The sequence below is a fragment of the Rhipicephalus sanguineus genome, chromosome 5 (genome assembly GCF_013339695.2).
Source record: "Rhipicephalus sanguineus isolate Rsan-2018 chromosome 5, BIME_Rsan_1.4, whole genome shotgun sequence".
Classification (NCBI taxonomy): Eukaryota; Metazoa; Arthropoda; class Arachnida; order Ixodida; family Ixodidae; genus Rhipicephalus; species Rhipicephalus sanguineus.
This window is the reverse complement of record NC_051180.1, coordinates 127,806,219-127,824,789: the sequence shown is the minus strand read 5'-3', so window position 1 is coordinate 127,824,789 and position 18,571 is coordinate 127,806,219. Positions and strand designations below refer to the sequence as shown.

At 46.7% G+C, this 18,571-nt stretch overlaps 1 protein-coding gene across 1 annotated transcript in view; it reads right to left on the bottom strand.

The window, feature by feature from the left end:
- Positions 1-18,571, bottom strand: part of LOC119394233 (roundabout homolog 1) — a 200,194-nt gene that overhangs the window by 87,663 nt on the left and 93,960 nt on the right. The window contains exon 2 of the mRNA XM_037661520.2: positions 1,325-1,633. Within this exon, the coding sequence (XP_037517448.1) occupies positions 1,325-1,463 (139 nt within the window). The 5' untranslated portion in view covers positions 1,464-1,633. The remainder of the gene's footprint in view (positions 1-1,324; positions 1,634-18,571) is intronic.

Sequence of the window (18,571 nt, the reverse complement as noted above, 5' to 3'; positions counted from 1 at the left end):
TTCATTTTTCTTTTCTTACAGTTCTCACTCTCTGTACCTCCTCACTCTCCTTACACTCTCACTCTGCTTCATAGCGTCGTTGGTGTTCGGCGTCTAAAAAGAGAGAAAGTACGGGAATCGAGGGAAGTAAACTGTATCTCAGTGAAGCTGTAAATTCAACGACCCCGACTTTATGTGTGCGCCAAATGGAGCTGGTTTTACGTTCTCGCCGGAAACGGTGTAACGTCGCATAGCTGGCAACGTGTTACGCGTCGAGTAGTCATCGTGAACGCCTGCCAGTTTTCTTTCTTTCTTTTTCTTTTTTTGTAGTGGCACTTGACAGCGAATTGCTGCGAGGTTCTCCAGCTTCGATGAGGACGGGGCTGAAATTTCGTCGCATGTGCAGCAGTGTCTTAAAGATCTTCCATATGAAAATGGAAGTAGTGTATATTGAATCTCGGCCTCAGTTGGCACTGTCAAAAATATTTTCCTTCATTCTTTGCACGCATTTCCAAGTAAGTTTTGAATTAAATAATATAAAATTTAATCGGCGACACGGTATTGAAAAAAAGTAAAAGCTCAGCAGTAAATTGGGCTGGAAGTTACACAGAGAGAAAATGCAAGACGCGCCCGACACGACACACAAAGACAACAGTTACTTTCGTGGTTTAAATGAACTAGATCGCATGATCCTCGGTCTCAGGAAGGGCCTTTGTCCATTGCCAACACATAAATTGAAGAGGTGGGTGATAATTGCAGTCAACTGATTTTTAGAGCGGGCGGCAGCCTGAGAAATTATCGAAATTATCAATGCAATTGACGGAGACGAAGAAGACTAAAGCAAACGTTGAATGTCGGTATTTAGAAATTTCTCATAGCACCTATAAGAATGCCTTCTTAAATTCATAGGGCTTGAAACGTTTCATTATCGAAAATTTTAAATTAAAATTTATATAATACTTAACTACAGCAGCCCAGTAACGCTAACCTATGGAACCTAAGGGAAAAATCCGTCCACTTCTTGGCCGCTCCCCTGCATTGGATATGAGCTATCTTTACTGAGGTGAAGAAGGAGAAGTGCAAGCGAAACATTTCAATTCCTAATTTAACTACTCCACGAGTTATCCTATTCTTGTTTCACCGTATATTTATACAGCCGCCCAATTCTTCGCCAATCCCTAACAGTTGGGATGAGCCACAGTGATTAGGCGAACAACAACAACATTCAAGGAAGCGTTCGATAAAGGGCCAATGAAGGTGAAAAGGCTATCGCCCTGATGTCGCTTAGAAAGGACGTCAGGACCCCGACAATTCTCTTTAGATGTCTCTTTCTTGGGCCACTCACCGGCGAGCTCGACGCTGGCGTTTCGCGATCGTGCCGTGCCCAACGCGTTGGTGGCCGTGCACCAGTAGATTCCGGTGTCCTGTTCCCGGCGGCTGTGCTGCACTTGCAGGAAGAAGAGCTGTCCCTCGGGCAGAACCATGCGCGTGGCCGAGTCGCGCACGCTCTTCCCGTCGTGGAACCACGCTATCCGCGGAGGAGGGTCGCCGTCCGCGCTGCACCTCAGGGTGACCGGCTCGTGCTTGCGGACCACCACGTCCACCGGCTGCTCCGTGATGCGCGGCGCGCGGCCTCCTTTTCCTTGGCTGGACACTGTAGGAATAAGAGAATTATAAGCAGGCTGCTTTCGGCGCACTAGAACGGCACGATGTGAGCAGGAAGTGAAGTGCAATATGTACTATACTGGAATACAAACATGTTCTGCTTGACTACATGAGAGCGGGATCGAATCCCGGTCGCGGCGGCTGCATTTTCGGTGGAGGCGAAAATGTTTGAGACCCGTGTACTTAGATTTAGGTGCACGTTAAAGGACCCCAGGTGGTCGAAATTTCCGGAGCCCTCCACTACGGCGTCTCTCATAATCATATCGTGGTTTTGGGACGTTAAACCCCAGATATTATTATTATTATTATTATTATTATTATTATTATTATTATTATTATTATTATTATTATTATTATTATTATTATTATTGACTACATGAGAGTACGATACTGCAACACATCACCTTATCACAAAAACACAGAAACACAGAGAGAGCAGAGCGGACGTCTTCCCAGCCAGTACGCGAGGAAATGCTGAGTGCCGACCATGGTAATGAGCTGCGACGTTCTGATGGAGACAAAATGCAATTAAAAAACAAAGAAGAAGAAGAGTGTACGTAGATTTGGGCGCTGCACGTTAAAGTACCCTATGTAGATAGAATAAAATCCGGAGTACGCCGCAGAATGACCTACCTCATAATATTATTGGGGTTTTGACGCACATTACCCCATAACAGAATTTCTAAAGTGCTGAATACAACACTAATTTCACCACTCTTATCAGATCGATACCAAATATCGCATGATGTGCAACACCAAAGGTTGTCGGCTAAAGAGGAATGGGTTACTTTGGAAATCAAAGTGTAGGAATCTGCCGCAATCAACTGCAATCCACAATGTCAAAGATATCGGGCTTCTTCATGATCTTTTTTTTCTGTGTTCGTCGCTTCAGAAATTTATAGCGACATGACTGCCATGGGCCGATCCAATGCGATTTCTCTCGGATTTAAATTGTCCTGGAATCACGACAGTAATAATGAACGAAGCAATAGCAAAAAAATTATTCCGTGTTTTTCCTGGCCCGTCAGTCGAATCTGCTGATAGCGACGTGTTTCCGGACGTGCATTCCTGTCGAGCTTTGCCAAAGGCGTCGCTGTGAATCTTCGTGCCCTCTCTTCTGCACCGAAGGCGTGCAGAAAACACCAAAAGCAGGCGGGTGGACTCGCTGGCTGCGCAACAAGCGCACCGGAGACGGAAAGGAAGAGGGGGGGGGGGGGGCTCAGCGGAGAAATTCATAACTTATAATGTTCCGCACTCGCCGATGCTGGAGACGCATATGCAGTCGCGTATGCACTATATGGAATATAGCATACAGTAAATAGAGAACACGAGGCGCCCGCGAGCTCTCTGTTAAAGTCGCCAAGTTTTATTTGTTTCCAAAGCTCTCGGGGAAATTTGCAATCTTACCGCGATGCAGCGAGCTTCCCCGTAAGCGGGAGGTTATTTTTTTTTCTCACAGAAGTGGCAGCGTCGTCGACGTGCATTCACCAAATGAAGTTGCGTGGTGTTGTTGCCTTCTCGATTTCTTCTTCGAGGTATTTCTACGACGAAGCTGGCAAGTACACCTCACGGCGATGGTAGTTATGAGGAAATGCGCGCAATATCCGGCGGATGGGGTCTCACTCGCGTCTTCGAGGGCTCCGGATGTGCCTCCTCGATGCGCAATATCGAAAGCGGACCGCCGGCAATTTCAGAGGTGCTTGCATCTTGGAGACGTCATAGCTTCGCTGCGCATTTTCTTCTTAGGATTGGCTGTTCGCTTACTTCACACCTGTTTACCTCTTGACTAAAGCCTTTCGCTTCATATTCGCGTTCCGCATCTTCGCACCTCAGTTCCTAGTAATCAGCGCGACTTTTCTAGTAAATAACTTCGACCTACGCTCGACGGGGCAACGCTGCAAGTTCTGTATCCACTCGATTGCTCGGAAAACACGAAAACTGGTATCCGGGTTAGGTAGCATTTGTTATTATGACGTTTCTCATTTCGTGCGTTCGTGTTCATATATATCGGATAAGCGGAAACGAGGCAGTTCCTGTAAGCCTACAGTCCCTTTCTTCTGTAACGAAATGCTTCGCTGCTGAGGACAACCATAAGGGGATACCGATTGATGAGATGCTTGTTTGTCATGGCTTGTAACAATATACAAAACGAGTGTCTGACGCCATAAGTGGACTCCCGGTCGCCGGCATTTAGACATAATTGCGTTTCATCCGACGGTTTTCGGTTGCACAGTTGTCACCAGGGAAGAAGCATGCTGCGTGTACATGATACAAGACATGGACGTGGGGAAATAAGGTTAAAGGTGTGAATAGGGGCCTCAGCTTTCGCTCTTTTGCGTGAAAAAAAGGTGTACATTACGCCTGATACAGAGCTTTTTCTTCTTGTTCTGTTGTTTTGTTGCGTGACGTATTTATTTATTTAATCATTACAGAACTTCTTTTTTTTGTATTGTCATCTTCTGGTGTGACGTACGTACTCATTCATTCATTCATTCATTCATTCATTCATTCATTCATTCATTCATTCAATGAATCATTCATTCATTCATTCTACCGTCACTACCGTACAATACTATTGAGGTGAGTGGTTACACAGCAAAAAACTCAACACAAAAGTGTAGCCATGAAATAAAAATGTACAAATAAAGGCTCCGAACTGAACAATATTGCGTGTGTGCAGTCAGACAATTAAGTACAACAGGTAAATGTGAAAATGTAAGTTATTTATCATGTTGTACAATACTAGCTAACGTTTGTCGGAAAAGCGAGTTGTGAGTAATCGCAACATCGTCCTGTGAAAGGTGCTTCCTGTTGAGGCTACGTCACACCAGAGTACTGTGTATGCGCAGTACGCTTCCTCTCTTCCTCCTCCCCTCTATCTCTTCTCTTTCTACTTCGGGGATAAAAGCGAGCACAGGTCACCAAATACACGCTTTTTGCGTTCGAGCAGTCTGTGCCTCGTAACTGCGTCGGCCAGCGGGACCTCGCTGTGCTACACTTCCATTCTAATGAAGTGCACGACACAAAATATTGGTGAAAAGACTGGGTGTTACAAGGTTCAATGCCAGCATTAATACAGTAGTCAATGCAATGTGAAGTATGCGAGGTATTAAGATGACTGATCCATGAAGGCTGGGATGATGGAACACTTTGCGAAATAGAATTAAATGAGTACTTTTACGACATCGAGCAATGCAAGGAAGGGCCAGGCTAGATTTCATGTTTGACAATTGCAAGAGCTCCTCAGCACACAACGCGTCCTCTGTCGTTGGCCTCCCTACAGCTCCCAGTGAGAGCTCCTTGCGAAAGTGTTAGCAAACCTCCACGACCAACCACTTTCGTGGCAATTTACCATGTGAATACCGCAATGTAAAACCTTCAGATCGGAGAGCAACGATGGCTCTAATGAGGTTTCTACGAGCGACCAGCCACTCTGAACGCCTATGACACTCCCGCTCAATGAAGCCAACAGGTAATGAAGCCAAGGAAAGCAAAATGGGCATCATTTGTACTTAGTAATACAAGTGTGGTAATTATGAAGTAATTAATGATAAAGAAATAAAAGCGGAGAAAAAGTCAACTCGCGGCGTTTTTTATGTGTTCGTTTTTTGCACCTGTCTTCATTCTTTTAACAAGAAAGTGTTTTATGCCGGGGTCCACCAAGACTTCAGTGACGTATTTCCGTCACGGAAATGACGTAGAAAAAATATACACGATCAGATGGCAAAGAAAAAGAAAGGTCCGTCAACCGGCATCGAACCCACGACCACTCGGTCCGCAACAACAGATGCCGGGCACGCTAACCACTGCGCCAAGGTCACTTTTTTTTTCTTTAATTCATGGAAATATGACCCGTTATAGCTGTGAACTACACACTACATACTTCATCACATTAGAATTACCTTAACATTCAGAACACCCACATTGTTGCCTACAGTAAGAGGCTGTTCAAAAGTCAGGCAAACACACACAAGCGTCCAGAAGTGCAAGCCACTCCGGAACGGGCTCAAAAGTCTCAACGACACTGCGCACTTGAGCAGCTTCTTCTCGGAAGACAGACCTCGTCGATCGTGGTGGCTCGGCGTGCCTGTCGATCATGCGACTTTTCCATAGCGCATAAAGTCCTAATAACATAAATAAATCATACGGTGTATTATTGGTGGGGCTCTTTTTGAAAGGGAGGAACCGAATACCATGAGCTGTGATTGGAAGGTCTTTTCTGATTGTTCTCTTTAGAATGTCCCAGAAATAAAATGCGTCACGACAATGGATAAAACAATGCTCTATCGTCTCAGGTTGGTCACAGAGTCGACAATTTACAGTCCAGGGCACACGGTCACAGACTCTAGTGGCTTTACGAACGCGCCTTGTAATCTACCACTCTGCCTGTCGGCGGGGTGGTGTTGCCCTCTGGGAGCGGTAAAATAATGTAATACCTCATTACTCAGGCCTCTGCAAGGAGGTTACTTGGGCCTCTGCGATTAGCACCTGCAGCGCGTTACACATCCCTCCCATTCCGCCTGCGTGCCGCAGATGCGGTGACGACGAAACTTTGGACCATATAATTTGCGCCTGCCCTGCCCTGGCCGCTGAACGACGCTTGATGGTGCGCCGCTATCGCCTGCTCGGGCTCCCTGCCACAACGGTGGAGGACTTTCTCTTTCCTGCACGTTCAAAGCTGCAAGCCCTGCGAGCCTTCCTCGAGTTTGCGGCTTCTGCGGACCTCGCCACCTTATAGACGAGCCCTTTGGCTTCGTGCTCCCGCCTTCGTGGACAAGACACACTTGCCACGCTAATCACTCCTTCTATCTTCCTTTCTTCTATCATCTTTACTTCCCCTTCCCCATTCCTAAGGGCACTGAGCCGTGCCCCCGCGACGGGAGGCAGAAAATAGCGCCCCTTTTCATTTCTTTCACGAATCACTCTCTCTCTCTCCCATTCGGCGCGTTTTCAATAGAAGTTCAATTTTGTCAATGCCTTAACACACCGCGAGGTGGCGACCTTAGCCAAGCGTCGTAAAAGCGTCGGCATCGCTCACAGCTCTGCGACGCGCGCGTGCCTCACCTGGCTGTAAGACCGTGTTCCCCGTTCACGCGCTCGCCCCTAGAAAAATCGCGGCAGGGCTACTGGGGCGGCACGACGCGCTTTGCGTTTCCCTCTAATCCGGCCGTGGTGTTCAATCACATTTAAACATGTCGCTGGATGGCGACCAAGTTCTGCGTCCAGTATGCGACGCTTTTCTGGCTATCACACCTCGTTCTCTGATTACACTTTCACCGTTAATATAGCTGCCACAAGGGTTTGTTTAATCATTTAACATCGACGTTAGTCGTCGGGATGGAGATGTACCACCAACCATCAAAGTGGGAACATCCACGTTAAACGGTGCTATAGCTGTCAGACATCAATATACATTGTGCAAACTCTCTTATATCAATGTACAGTAAACATTCAGTTACTTATGTAAGGGCACACTTTACTTTCATAGTGCAATAGCGCAACAAACACAGGGACACAGGCAAGAGAGACGATATTGTTGCGCTATTGCACTATGAATTGGTACCAACTAGCTTGGCTTTCCGTACTACTGCGATTTACTTTCGTGTTATTCCGATTCCTATGACGGAGAGATCAACCATGTTTTTTTTATTCTTTTTCACGCTATTCTTTTTCACTTTTACTTTTCTATCCCCCTTATCCCTTTTGCAGTGCCGGGTAGAAAAGTGAATATTTATCTTCCGGTTAACGTCCCCGCCTTTCGCATGTAAATCATCTCTGCCTCTCTTAGGTAGTCGTGCAGGAAAGAAACATACGTTTGTGAGTCATTTTTAGGGGCGAAGCTCCTTAAGGCGGCACCCGTTCGTCCCTCGTAGTAGTGCGTAACCAGTCGTAACGCTAGTACCAGATCTTGACCTCCAAGGTGGTGCCGGTGGGAGATTTTTCCTGTGCGTTGTTGAACAATAAAAAATTCGCAGCGTGCGCGTTAACTAAAAGCCGAATTCTTCTGTCTCTCATTCCCCCTAAAGCAGCCATTGGCATGTTCCAGTAGGAAACGTTAGTAGAAGTAGAAGTGTAAGTGTTAGCTAAAAGCCGGCTTCTTCTGTCTCGCATTCCCATTAGCAGCCATTGTTTACCTCCAAGGTAGTGCCTGGTGAGATTTCTCCTGTGCGTGATTAAACAATAAAAAATTTTGTTCAAAACGCCGTTGATTGATGAAATAAACCAACGAAAGACGCCAGATGTCTTCTAAAAGCAAAACGAAAGAACGCCAGATGTTTCTAAAGCAAAACGAAAAGACGCCAGCTGCTTAACGAAAGACGCCAGATGTTTTCTAAAGCAATGGTTTTCTAAACAATGAAAATTCACAGCGTACATGTAAAATTAAAGTGAGCTGCAAGTCGTCGTAACTCATCGAACCTTTAGTATAAACGCGCCCGATATCACGTCGGTGATGATGTACTGGGCAGAATTCACGGAAGATTCACGGTTTACCGATGAACCTCCGCAGCTTCGCCCACTCATCATCATTCACTCCGTGGATATGCTGTGATTTTTTTTTTTCGCATTTCTACTCATGGTGCTAATACGAGACGCACACGTGAAATACAGTGTGAGCTAGTGTAAAACGTTTTTCAAGCACTTATATTAATGAAAACAGAGAAAGACCGCAGCCTGAGACTGTTTAAGACGTAACTGAGCACGTCTATGTAAATGCAAGAGGAAATTGGGAATCAGATACGTGTTTTTAATGCCGCCAAAATGGCCTCCGGCTTTCGCTTGCCGTATGCGAAAATTACGTACCAGAAAAAAAATACAATAAAAAAGGCGTTGGAAGTGGCGCTGACTAATCCACTGGCCTCTCTCCTTCCGCGTAGTGGGCCGCTGGCGTCGAGCAGCAGCGCAATGTGTCGCTAACAAGGAAACGGACAGCTCAACCCTTTGACAGAGCGCAACCGGAGCTGGGAAGTTGGGGGGGGGGGGGTTCAGTCAGAGAGGACGCCTGATCCATTTATGTTCATTTGAGGATTCCACTTCCCCGCCGAGTCAGCGACATTCCTCTTTGAAGCAAATGGAGAACCGACCGACAGGAAACAATCCCTCGCCACCGTCTTTCTCCCCCCCCCCCCCCCGCGAATTGGGTCGCAAACTCGCCTGGGGGCATTGGAGGAGCCTGCGCGCCGTTGATCCGGACACCGTATGATACAGCGCACTGAGCTATGCGCGCAACTCCGAAACGAACGTGGCAGCTCAGCGCTTCTAGTGATCAGCGAGGCGTAGACGCACGCTGAACACGAGCGCGGTACGAAGAAGCTAGCCAATTAGGGAACGCATGCGCGCTTTGCGGTGGAGCCAAGCAGCGATCTTTTCAAGGCGCCCGTTGGGGAAGCGAGGCAAAGAGGGATAGCTACGAACGTCGGGGAGGCGCTCCGAAGTGGAAGAGGGTCTAGTGATCGAACAACGTGAAGCCTATCTTTGAAGAAGCTATACGTGTTGAATTACGAAGGCGAAGTGGAAGCAGGTGTATGCTGAACGAACCTCGGGCCCTGAGGGCAGCTTTAATGAAAGGAACACGTTCGGAAAACACTTATAGTCTTCAGACTTCCACTCGATAGCATAGCGCTTCCTCTTAATTCTTTCTTTCTATTCTTCTTTTCCTTTGCTCCCTTCCAATTGTACTCTTAGTGGAAAACTACGTCTCTATTGAAGGGCCAGTGCTGCAGCAGCAGAAGTCCATAATTTTACTGTACGGGGAACATAACATCAAAACAGTGAAGGATTGAAACAGTACATAACGAAACACAAAACAAGAAACATAAAATGTATAAAAAAAAAGAACCGCTCACTTCCTATAAAAATAGATGTACTAACTGAAGTATTGCTGATTGGTAGAAGTAACACAATATCATGCAAAGCAGAATCGATTCTCACTGACGTGAAATTTGATTTCAAAGACATGACACTGTGTAAGCTTCCAAGGTAAAACGACTCATTTACAAGTTAACACGTTAACACGGGCGTCACGTTAACATAGGCGCAGCAATGCTGCCAGGTCCATGCCCGCATTGCCTCAAGGCTTTACGCATACACGGCATGTAAGCTAGCAGTAAGTAAATGCTGACTCCATATTTTAAGCACCGGATTGGATAACGCATACATTGTGTTGCTATACATTGAGCTTCTGCAGCGTGTACGATCAGTGCTTGTTGGACGTGCTTCGATACATGAAAGAGCGTGGAACGCATTCTCATAAGCGCTGTTGCAAGCTTAAATTTTAGAATGTGGTCCTCAGAAGTCATCGCTTATAAAGGCGACGAAGGCACTGCTGAAATTCTTGAAGCCAGCAGACTTGCACCCACGGTTATACACTAATGGCGATATCGTGACTGTGAGGCGTGTGGCTTTCCGTGTGTGTGTGCTTCGCCTCTCCCTCTTCCTTTGTATCTCTAACATCCAAACTCCCCTATTCCTTTTTCCAGTGTAGAGTAGCATTTCGGTTTTTCTAGACGTTAACATCCCTGTCTTTCTGCTCTATGATGTTGCTTATTTGCTTGAAAGGTGTGCATCTACTACTGGAGATTTATAAGGCGAGCGCCTTCAAGTCCTCGCTTCCACCTAGAATTCCACCAGCTGGAAGCGCGCTACAGGTTCTGGACACCTTGGAATCAGTTTTTGCAAGCCTTCATTACCGACTTGGATTCCTGTCGATTTTCTCTATGAAAACTGCAGAAGAACCAGACTTGCTGCCCATCCTCGTACCTTAATCTTGGGTAACAAATCATCTACAATCTAGTTAAGATTCCTGCCTTTCCTATGGCCCTTCCTCCTCCTTCTCTTCTCTCTCTTTCTATTGAGTGTGTGAGGATTGCATCAAATGGCTTCTTCTTGTCAATCACTCGGATTTACTTAATTTATTTATTCAACAACACTGCCGATCTCATTCGTGTTCATTGCAGGAGAAACACATAGAAATGCTGCATGCAAAAAATGATGAGAGAGAGAAGAAAACAAAAGTTAGGATGATCACTGACAAATGTTTAGCGCAGAACAGCCTAGAATGCTGCAATAATTATACGATAGCATCGGCAGAAACAGCAGTACACAAGAGCCCACAGCAGGATTTGCGCACATCGGCGAAGAAAGTTTACTTTTCACACGTTCGCTGCGCCCCAAATGTCGCAAGGCAGGTATGTACATTGCGACAAGACAGCGATGTAGATCACACTAGCACTTATTTTTCCTTCCTACTTTCATCAAGAACGATGAAAAACAAAGAACAAATCTCGGTGATGAGGTGAGGTGTTTCTTTTATTATCGCTTTATCCTAGAGCTCAATCCTTTGTACACGACAGCGAACACCGAATAGCGCTGGCGGCTTCCTTTCATACGTATGTGTGAGTGTGTGTCAAGGAATTTTCTGCTGGACTGAAGCTGAGTTCGGGTATTTTTGTAGTGTAACTCGCTCTCAAGATGATAGTTCTGGCCTGCGTTCCTAAAGCCTTTAGAGTCTAACGAGATGAGCATGCGCGCCGTCAGCACGCCAGACATGGAGGGGACTTTTGGTATAAGGTTTTCTAGGAATCGTAATAGAATTTCCAACTTATAATTCTTCATAACTTTTTCCTTCCTATACCGTCTCAAGTCATGAAGACCGTATCTATCTATCTATCTATCTATCTATCTATCTATCTATCTATCTATCTATCTATCTATCTATCTATCTATCTATCTATCTATCTATCTATCTATCTATCTATCTATCTATCTATCTATCTATCTATCTATCTATCTATCTATCTATCTATCTATCTATCTATCTATCTATCTATCTATCTATCTATCTATCTATCTTGAATGTTTGATCGTTTAATGGTGGTCCCTCAAAGAACAAAGCGCAATATAACTTAACGCTGACACGCCGCCTGCTTTTACATACACAGTATACACTCATGAGGCAGAGGGGCGATCCCACCAAAAAAAAACATGGTTGATCTCTCTGTCATAGGAATTGGTATAACACGAAAATAAAACGTATCTGAATTAGTTTAATGTTTACTGTACATTAATACAAGAGAGCTTGTACAATGTCTATTGGTGGTTGGTAGCTATTTCACCGTTTAACATAGGTGCACCCACGTTGGCTCTTGGTGGCAGGTGTCCATTCCGACGGCTAACGTCGATGATCAATGATTAAACAAACCTTTGTGGTAGCTGTAGTAGTTAACGGTGAGAGCGTAATCAGAGAAAGCTGCGTGACAGCCAGAATAGCGTCGCTGATTGGACGCGGAACCTGGGCTAAGGTCGCCATCCCTCCGCATGTTAGAGAGTTATTGAACACCACGGCGAGACTAGAGCGAGACGCAACGCGCGTCGTGTCTACCGTCTCGCCAGGCCTCGACTTTTCTCGGGGCGAGCGTATGTGGGGAACGCGGTGTTACAGCCAGGCGAAGCAGGTGCAGGTCGCAGAGATATGTTTAATATGGATGGATGCTATGAGCGAGGCCGAGGCTTGGGCTAAGGTCGCCATCTCGCGGCGTGTTATGGAGTTGACAAAATTTCACTTCTCCTATTGGAAACGCGACGAATGGGACGGACGCGTAGCGACGACGCGTTGCAGGAGCTAATCGCGGAGGCCACAGTCATAATGCCTTACTTCCCTTTACCGCTAACAGACGGCGACACCACCCCGCTACAGTGAACTAGAAGGGGGCTAGTGGGCTCACTGACGTCGAACGCGTGTATGTCTCCTGACGAGTAAGCGCTGGTCACAGACGGTACATTGATCGCGCCCAACTCTCGACTGTCATGACACCTGGTGCGCCGCGGTGCAAGCACCATTCGTTTCTACGCGTCACATTTCCCCTCTAGCACTGCTATGCGCCAGGTGTCGCGACAGTCGAGTGCACCTGCAGCGTCTTTGACCGCGGCAACAGAAGCAGCTTCACTTCTCCCATAGCCGCTGCCGCGCAGTGCACCCACTACCCCTCTTCTAGATCACTGTAACCCGAAAGAACGTAAGAATGGGCTTGTTGGTGGTGATACATGCATCATTTCGTAATGTTTCGCTCAGCAAGAAAAAATACGCCACAGTCACCTTCCCACCGCATGCTTCGCATAACATCGACTTCCACGGTACGTGGGATCTGCCGAATTTTTTAACAGAGGCGGAACATATACAATGAACTGTGCGCGCAGGCGCTGAGAGTCCTGGCAGGGCCGACAAAGCAAAATCAAATGCGATTAAATTTGGGACCAGCAGAAGGCTGATTAAAGCACTTAAAAAACTATACATTGACACGTGCGGAGCCACGCCACTGCGTTTTGTTTAAGAATGCCGTTAGGTCAATCGATGCTGTGCTGATACAAGAAGCTCCCGCTTTCGCAATTGGACCCCGCTGACCAAGAGTACTGTGAGAGGAAAGTGTGTGATTGAAAAGGTGCTTTTGTAAAGCCTCCAGAGTGCGTCAAGAAAAAAAAGAAAAAAGACCGCGGCGCAGTGGATAGCGTGGCCGGCATCTGTTGTCATGAGCCGAGAGGTCGTGGGTTCGACTCTCGTTGATGGAACTTCTTTTCTTGAAGTTTTACTTTGCAATCTCATCGTGTGCTTTTTTTTTTTTCGAGTCGTTTCCATGACAGAAAAGCGTCACTGAAGTCTTGGTGGACCCCTGCATTAAACACTTTCGTGTAAAAAAAAAATCAAAGTGTCAGTGAGAAATTAGACACGCTCTGTAGCCGTAAATTACGTGTGCGAGTTTCAGAATGACAGTCACTGCGCGGAACCGGCGACAGCTAAAGCGACGTGGACGCGATTGCTGCGCTCCATGAGGTTTTTATGGTCTCTTGCTGACGCAGAGTGTGTAAAAAGGTGTCGCGGTAACATCTTCCATCATTGCATCTAATTGCGGGAGCGTCACGTTTGCGCTCTATGAAGAGCAGTGTACCGTTTGACGATGTGGACGTGCTTGCCCTGCACACACCATATGGGTCAATTAACCGCACGCACGCCTCTGCGAATGCGTTTCACACGCAAGGCGCCATTAGCGGCATGTAACTCGCATTGCACGCTCTGATTAATGTGACTTTCTCTGTTTTGCTTCAATGTAAGGTCACTAGGTCAGTGTCTCCTTATCTTTTTTTTTTTTCGTTTAGAAGTTTAACGTCTGCGGCGTTTTCGTTGTAAGTACGCTGGAAATGTTAACACATTCACGAAGGATGCGCACATTACAGCGGAACGTGCACGCGATCACCCTATAAAATGGCACTTCTTTGGTCGACGACGTGTAAGCGGTATCAGCGTCTTTCTTCTTTTTTTTTCTTTAGCGACAGGCTGCATACAAGAAAACAACCCATGTTTTAAACAAGGCGTCTCGCGCGAGCCTCCGCAGTAGTCGGGAAACTTGGCGTAATGAAACACCATCGAACCTTATTATGAGAATTTCCGACAGAGTACACTTCATTGCGACACACGGCATGCTATTATTCCAGAAAATCTTTTCCGTGCTGTTATAAGAATTAAATATGGCGGGGTTTTGGCTTCGCGAAAACACTAAGACGCGACGATGGCGTATAATTTTACTAAGGTGCAGAGCATTGTGCGTCGGCGTGCCCACTTTTATAACCAGGTATAAGAGGGGTGACGTCCGTCACACGGAAGACTGATTCACTATGGAAAGTCACATCCTGTGTAAGCTACAGAAGTATGCTTAGAAGAACACTTAGAAGCACCTTTTTATGTTCGTCAAAAAATGGTAACCACACAATTACAGGCTCCCTCAAAAACCAACGAAACGACATCCATTCGCCACAGACAAACGTACGCCAGTGACGTTTCGCAAAGGCGCGATTTTGAAGCGCGATATATAGTTATTAGGTGGGCGGATGCTGTTGGGCGATGTTTTCTATGCTCGTCCTAATATTGTACTCAAGCAAGAAGGCAGTTTTTTTTAATAGAGGGATGTATGAGTTAAATGAGGAAGACGGGAGGTTAACCGGACGCCAAATATCCAGTTGTTGTTTTTTCCTGCACAGGCGAAGGGCGAATGTGAGACGGAAAAGTAATAAAAAAAAATTGGCCGGTTCCCTTACGTATTAACCTAAGACGATTAGAAGGCGAAAGCCATCCGGTGTGGTTTATGATGATGACCACACCGGATGGCTTTGCGATGGCTATCATCATCGTCGTATTATTCGATTATTATTGCTCTTATAGTGATCGCAACGGGTGGCTTTCGCCTTTGAGTCCTCCCAAAGGAACAATCAGACGATAAGATGAACAATCAAGATGAGCGTGATCATTATGGTCATCTTCTGTTTCGATGATAAAGATGGTAGTCATTTTCTTCGGCTATGACCACGATGATGATGGTGATCGGGATAATGATGAGTTCAATAGATGGCTATCGCCTTCGACTCCACCCAGAGGAACAATCAGATGTGGTAACCACAAAAGGGGTGAATGTATGCATTGCGCGGGCGTAGCCAGAGGGATTGGGGGAGAGGGCGTTCAAACTTTCCCAAATTTATTCAGCTACACTAATGTACGTATACACGCACATACAAATGCGTGCACGAAATACATAGGGTGTGGTTGTACCCCTTCCCCCCTCCCCTGGAAAATACTTCTGGCTACGCTACCGATGCACTGCACACTGTACAGGAGACGTGCGTGCCCATTGCCTTGCTCTTTCAGCCGACCTAAGGAGCTAATCTCGATGTATTCACCTAGTGGAGATATCCACTTCGGCAGAGCGCATTCAGTTGCTCGAAAAAGCAGCGTGCCGTGACGCCGTGGCGCTCTTGACCACGTCAACGCACCGAACCCGCCATTACATTCCCAGCGTAAAGAGAAAGAAAGTGGACGAAATGTACAGTAACAGGACGCTTAAACAAACGTCGCAAGTCTTAACTTGTGTATGACCATGTTCAGATGTTTGAGAACGATGCAGGTAATGCGTACCGACTTTCCAGGTGCGTTAGGTGGCCGGCCACGTTAAGCCTAATTCAAGGGCTAACGTGATCAGAGTTCATGCACGGCCTCCGAGATGTGCGTCCAAATACGGATCTCTGAGGGCAGTATTCAAGGCGGTGAAACGCATTCCCTCCCTCTCATTTGTGTCGAGAGTTCTGAAAGCTTCCTGACGTTAAAATGACGCGGCGGAAGAAGGAGCGGAAACAGGAGGCGCGCTGCTCACCGAGCTCCAGCCAATCAGTGGAGGCCGAAGTGGATAGTCACAAGGTGGGTACATCGAGAATCGCGCCCCTGGGCTAGAGTGCTTCGGCCTGAACAACAGCCAGGCTGCTTTGATTTCAGAGAGCGAGACGTCGTGCGCCGTTTCCATTTGCCACCGGGCTACTACACAGGACACCGACACTCACGCTAGAAGCACCGCTTGAAACATCAATGGCAGGCCGCTCTCACGAAAGCCGTCGTCAATAGCGCGCACGAGGTGACAGTATTATACTTCGACGAATGCAACCATGGACAGCGATTACAATCTGTGTAGCCGAAGTGGGCCGCTTCCTGGGACAATCACTTTCGGCGACAGTGTCCGTTTAGCGAGATTTCAGGAGACTAGAGCGGCCGGTCTCGTTCTGCTGACTCACGTAGGTTTGGCACAGTGCCAACAGAAAAATCGTTGTTCGTGTAGACAGCGACGCGCCGCTTCGATTATCGCGTGAAATCTCGCGAAGGAGGGAGCATTGCGAGGATGATCGCTTCACAATGTGGCCCCAGAACGCCTATTCTTGCCGGTGCGCCTGAATTTACGTGACTACGTGCCGAAAGCAGCAGTTTGCGGCACGGTATCCCCCTGCTACAGCTCGCCAGTGGCGTTGCCTTAATTGGTTTGCTTTGCACGCTTGTTTTCAAAGTATGCGACGGTCGCTGTTACTACGTATTGCGAATGTAGTACACCAAGACTTAGCGTGCAACGGCGAACAATTGTAGTGCGCTAGCGTGTTCTACAAAACACCTACGGGAAAGAAGTTCCTGCCGCCTTCATTTCCAAAAGGTGGCAGCTGACGGATGCCAACATTTTCGGAAGGATGCGGCACCTGCGTTCTACAGAAAGGTAAGATCGTTTACCTGCTGAAATACTTCTGGTGTACATTGTTTCACGCTGCTCCAGTTATTAGGGCGAAATCCTTAGATGCCTCATCAAACGCGAAAATTGACCGTCGGCGTCAACACGAGTGATGCTTAAAAAGATCATCACGTTGGGACGGTGCGCATTTCGGCTATGTGAAACGCCACGTCACCGTGGCGTCTCCTATAGCCGAAATGAGTGAGCTCATCATGACATCATCATGTCGTCACATAACGTGGCGTCACATGATGGCATCATCCCACGACATCGTCGTTTGGTCAAAGATGGGTTGATCATGAAGACAGTGCAAAACCAGATGAGGTGGAGAAAGCATCCAATGCCTCCGATCCTGAGACAGTACAAAATCATGTTACGTGCAGAAATCTTTGGGAGGCGGCGGCGATAATCAATACATCGACTGAGAAGAAAAATAAGATGGCTTTCGCCTTCGAGCCGCCTTAGACGAATGCGTAAGAGACCTTGTGAGTTTTTTTTTTGCTGTTGTTTTTTTATGTTTGGCGTAGTGTCTTAAATGAGTGACTTAAAAGCGAATGAATGCGAGCCAGTTGGCACATATCCATAGTTAAAAACAGCGCGACAAACACGCAAACGCTTGAAAATGGGGCGCTTGAAAACGCGAGCTTGACACCGAGAAATCGAGGCCTCTTGATAGTTAAATCAACTGGAGGATCGCATGTAAAAGGAAACTAGTCGTGCATTTGTGCATGTGCTCGCTGTTGGTTTCACTCCTTAATAGCAACAGAGCAGCAAGTTGGGCTAGTTGGTTGATGCTCATTCTTCAAAGGTATACTGCGCTCTTAAAAACAAGGACACCGCGTATGTGTTGTCCCCCCCCCCCTTTTCTGTGTCCTTGTTTCTTATAGCGCAGTATACCTTTGAAGAATGAATCACTCCTTAATGTTTGAAGAGAAAATCATCATAGATTGATCCGAGTACAAGAGGATGCTCCAGGTCTTTTGATACACCCTGAAATTGTACGTGTTGGTGGATGTTGTGACAATTCCGTTGAAAGTCAAGGAGTACGCCATATATTTATTTTAGAAGGTTTGTTGAGACGAGACCACAGCCCACGACGACGCTCGTCATCGTAATATCGGGGTTAGGTCACGGTGATCCGAAAGGTTACTGTTACAAAATGTTCTTTCCCGGAATAACTTGCACATATTTTCTAAATATTTTGAAGTGAGCAGAATTTACTGCATAGCCTAAATATCATAATGTATGCGTACACTTCTCTTAACTGTCAGACAATGCAAAAAATGTTTTACAGCGCCACAAACGAACGAGCTTAGGTGAATGTCTTGCGCGGCATCAAAATCAGTAGAGGAAGAATGAACGTAGACGCGGTGAAATGTCTCATTTTACCATTTGGATACTGTGCACTTAAACGTTATATATATAGTAAACACTGCGTAAAAGTTTCCTGAAGCTCGGCATGTTGTCCTCGGGAAAATGCAGGAGAAAATGTGAACGTAGGCCTGCCCGTGCATAATACTCGTGAACGACGTTTTTCGCCTTTTAGGGTGACGCATACCGTAAACTTCTGCCGCCGACTGCATTTACTATCGCGTTCTGTGCGAGTTAACGCGTGAGCAGTGGCCTTAGTTCTTTCCTGTTTGAGCTGCTGGTGCGGGCATATTGACGCGTTTCCCCCATTTGTTTGGCCGTCAGCTTTCTGCAGGTGCGGCCGCGAAGATATGTCTCGAATGGATGATCTATCCGCGCGCTGATGTCAGCCCTGGGCCACGACAGAGAATAATACTAAGCTTGAATGGCTGCGCCGAGCGAAGCGTGCCGAAGCTTGTTTGCTTGTTTGTCGTCTA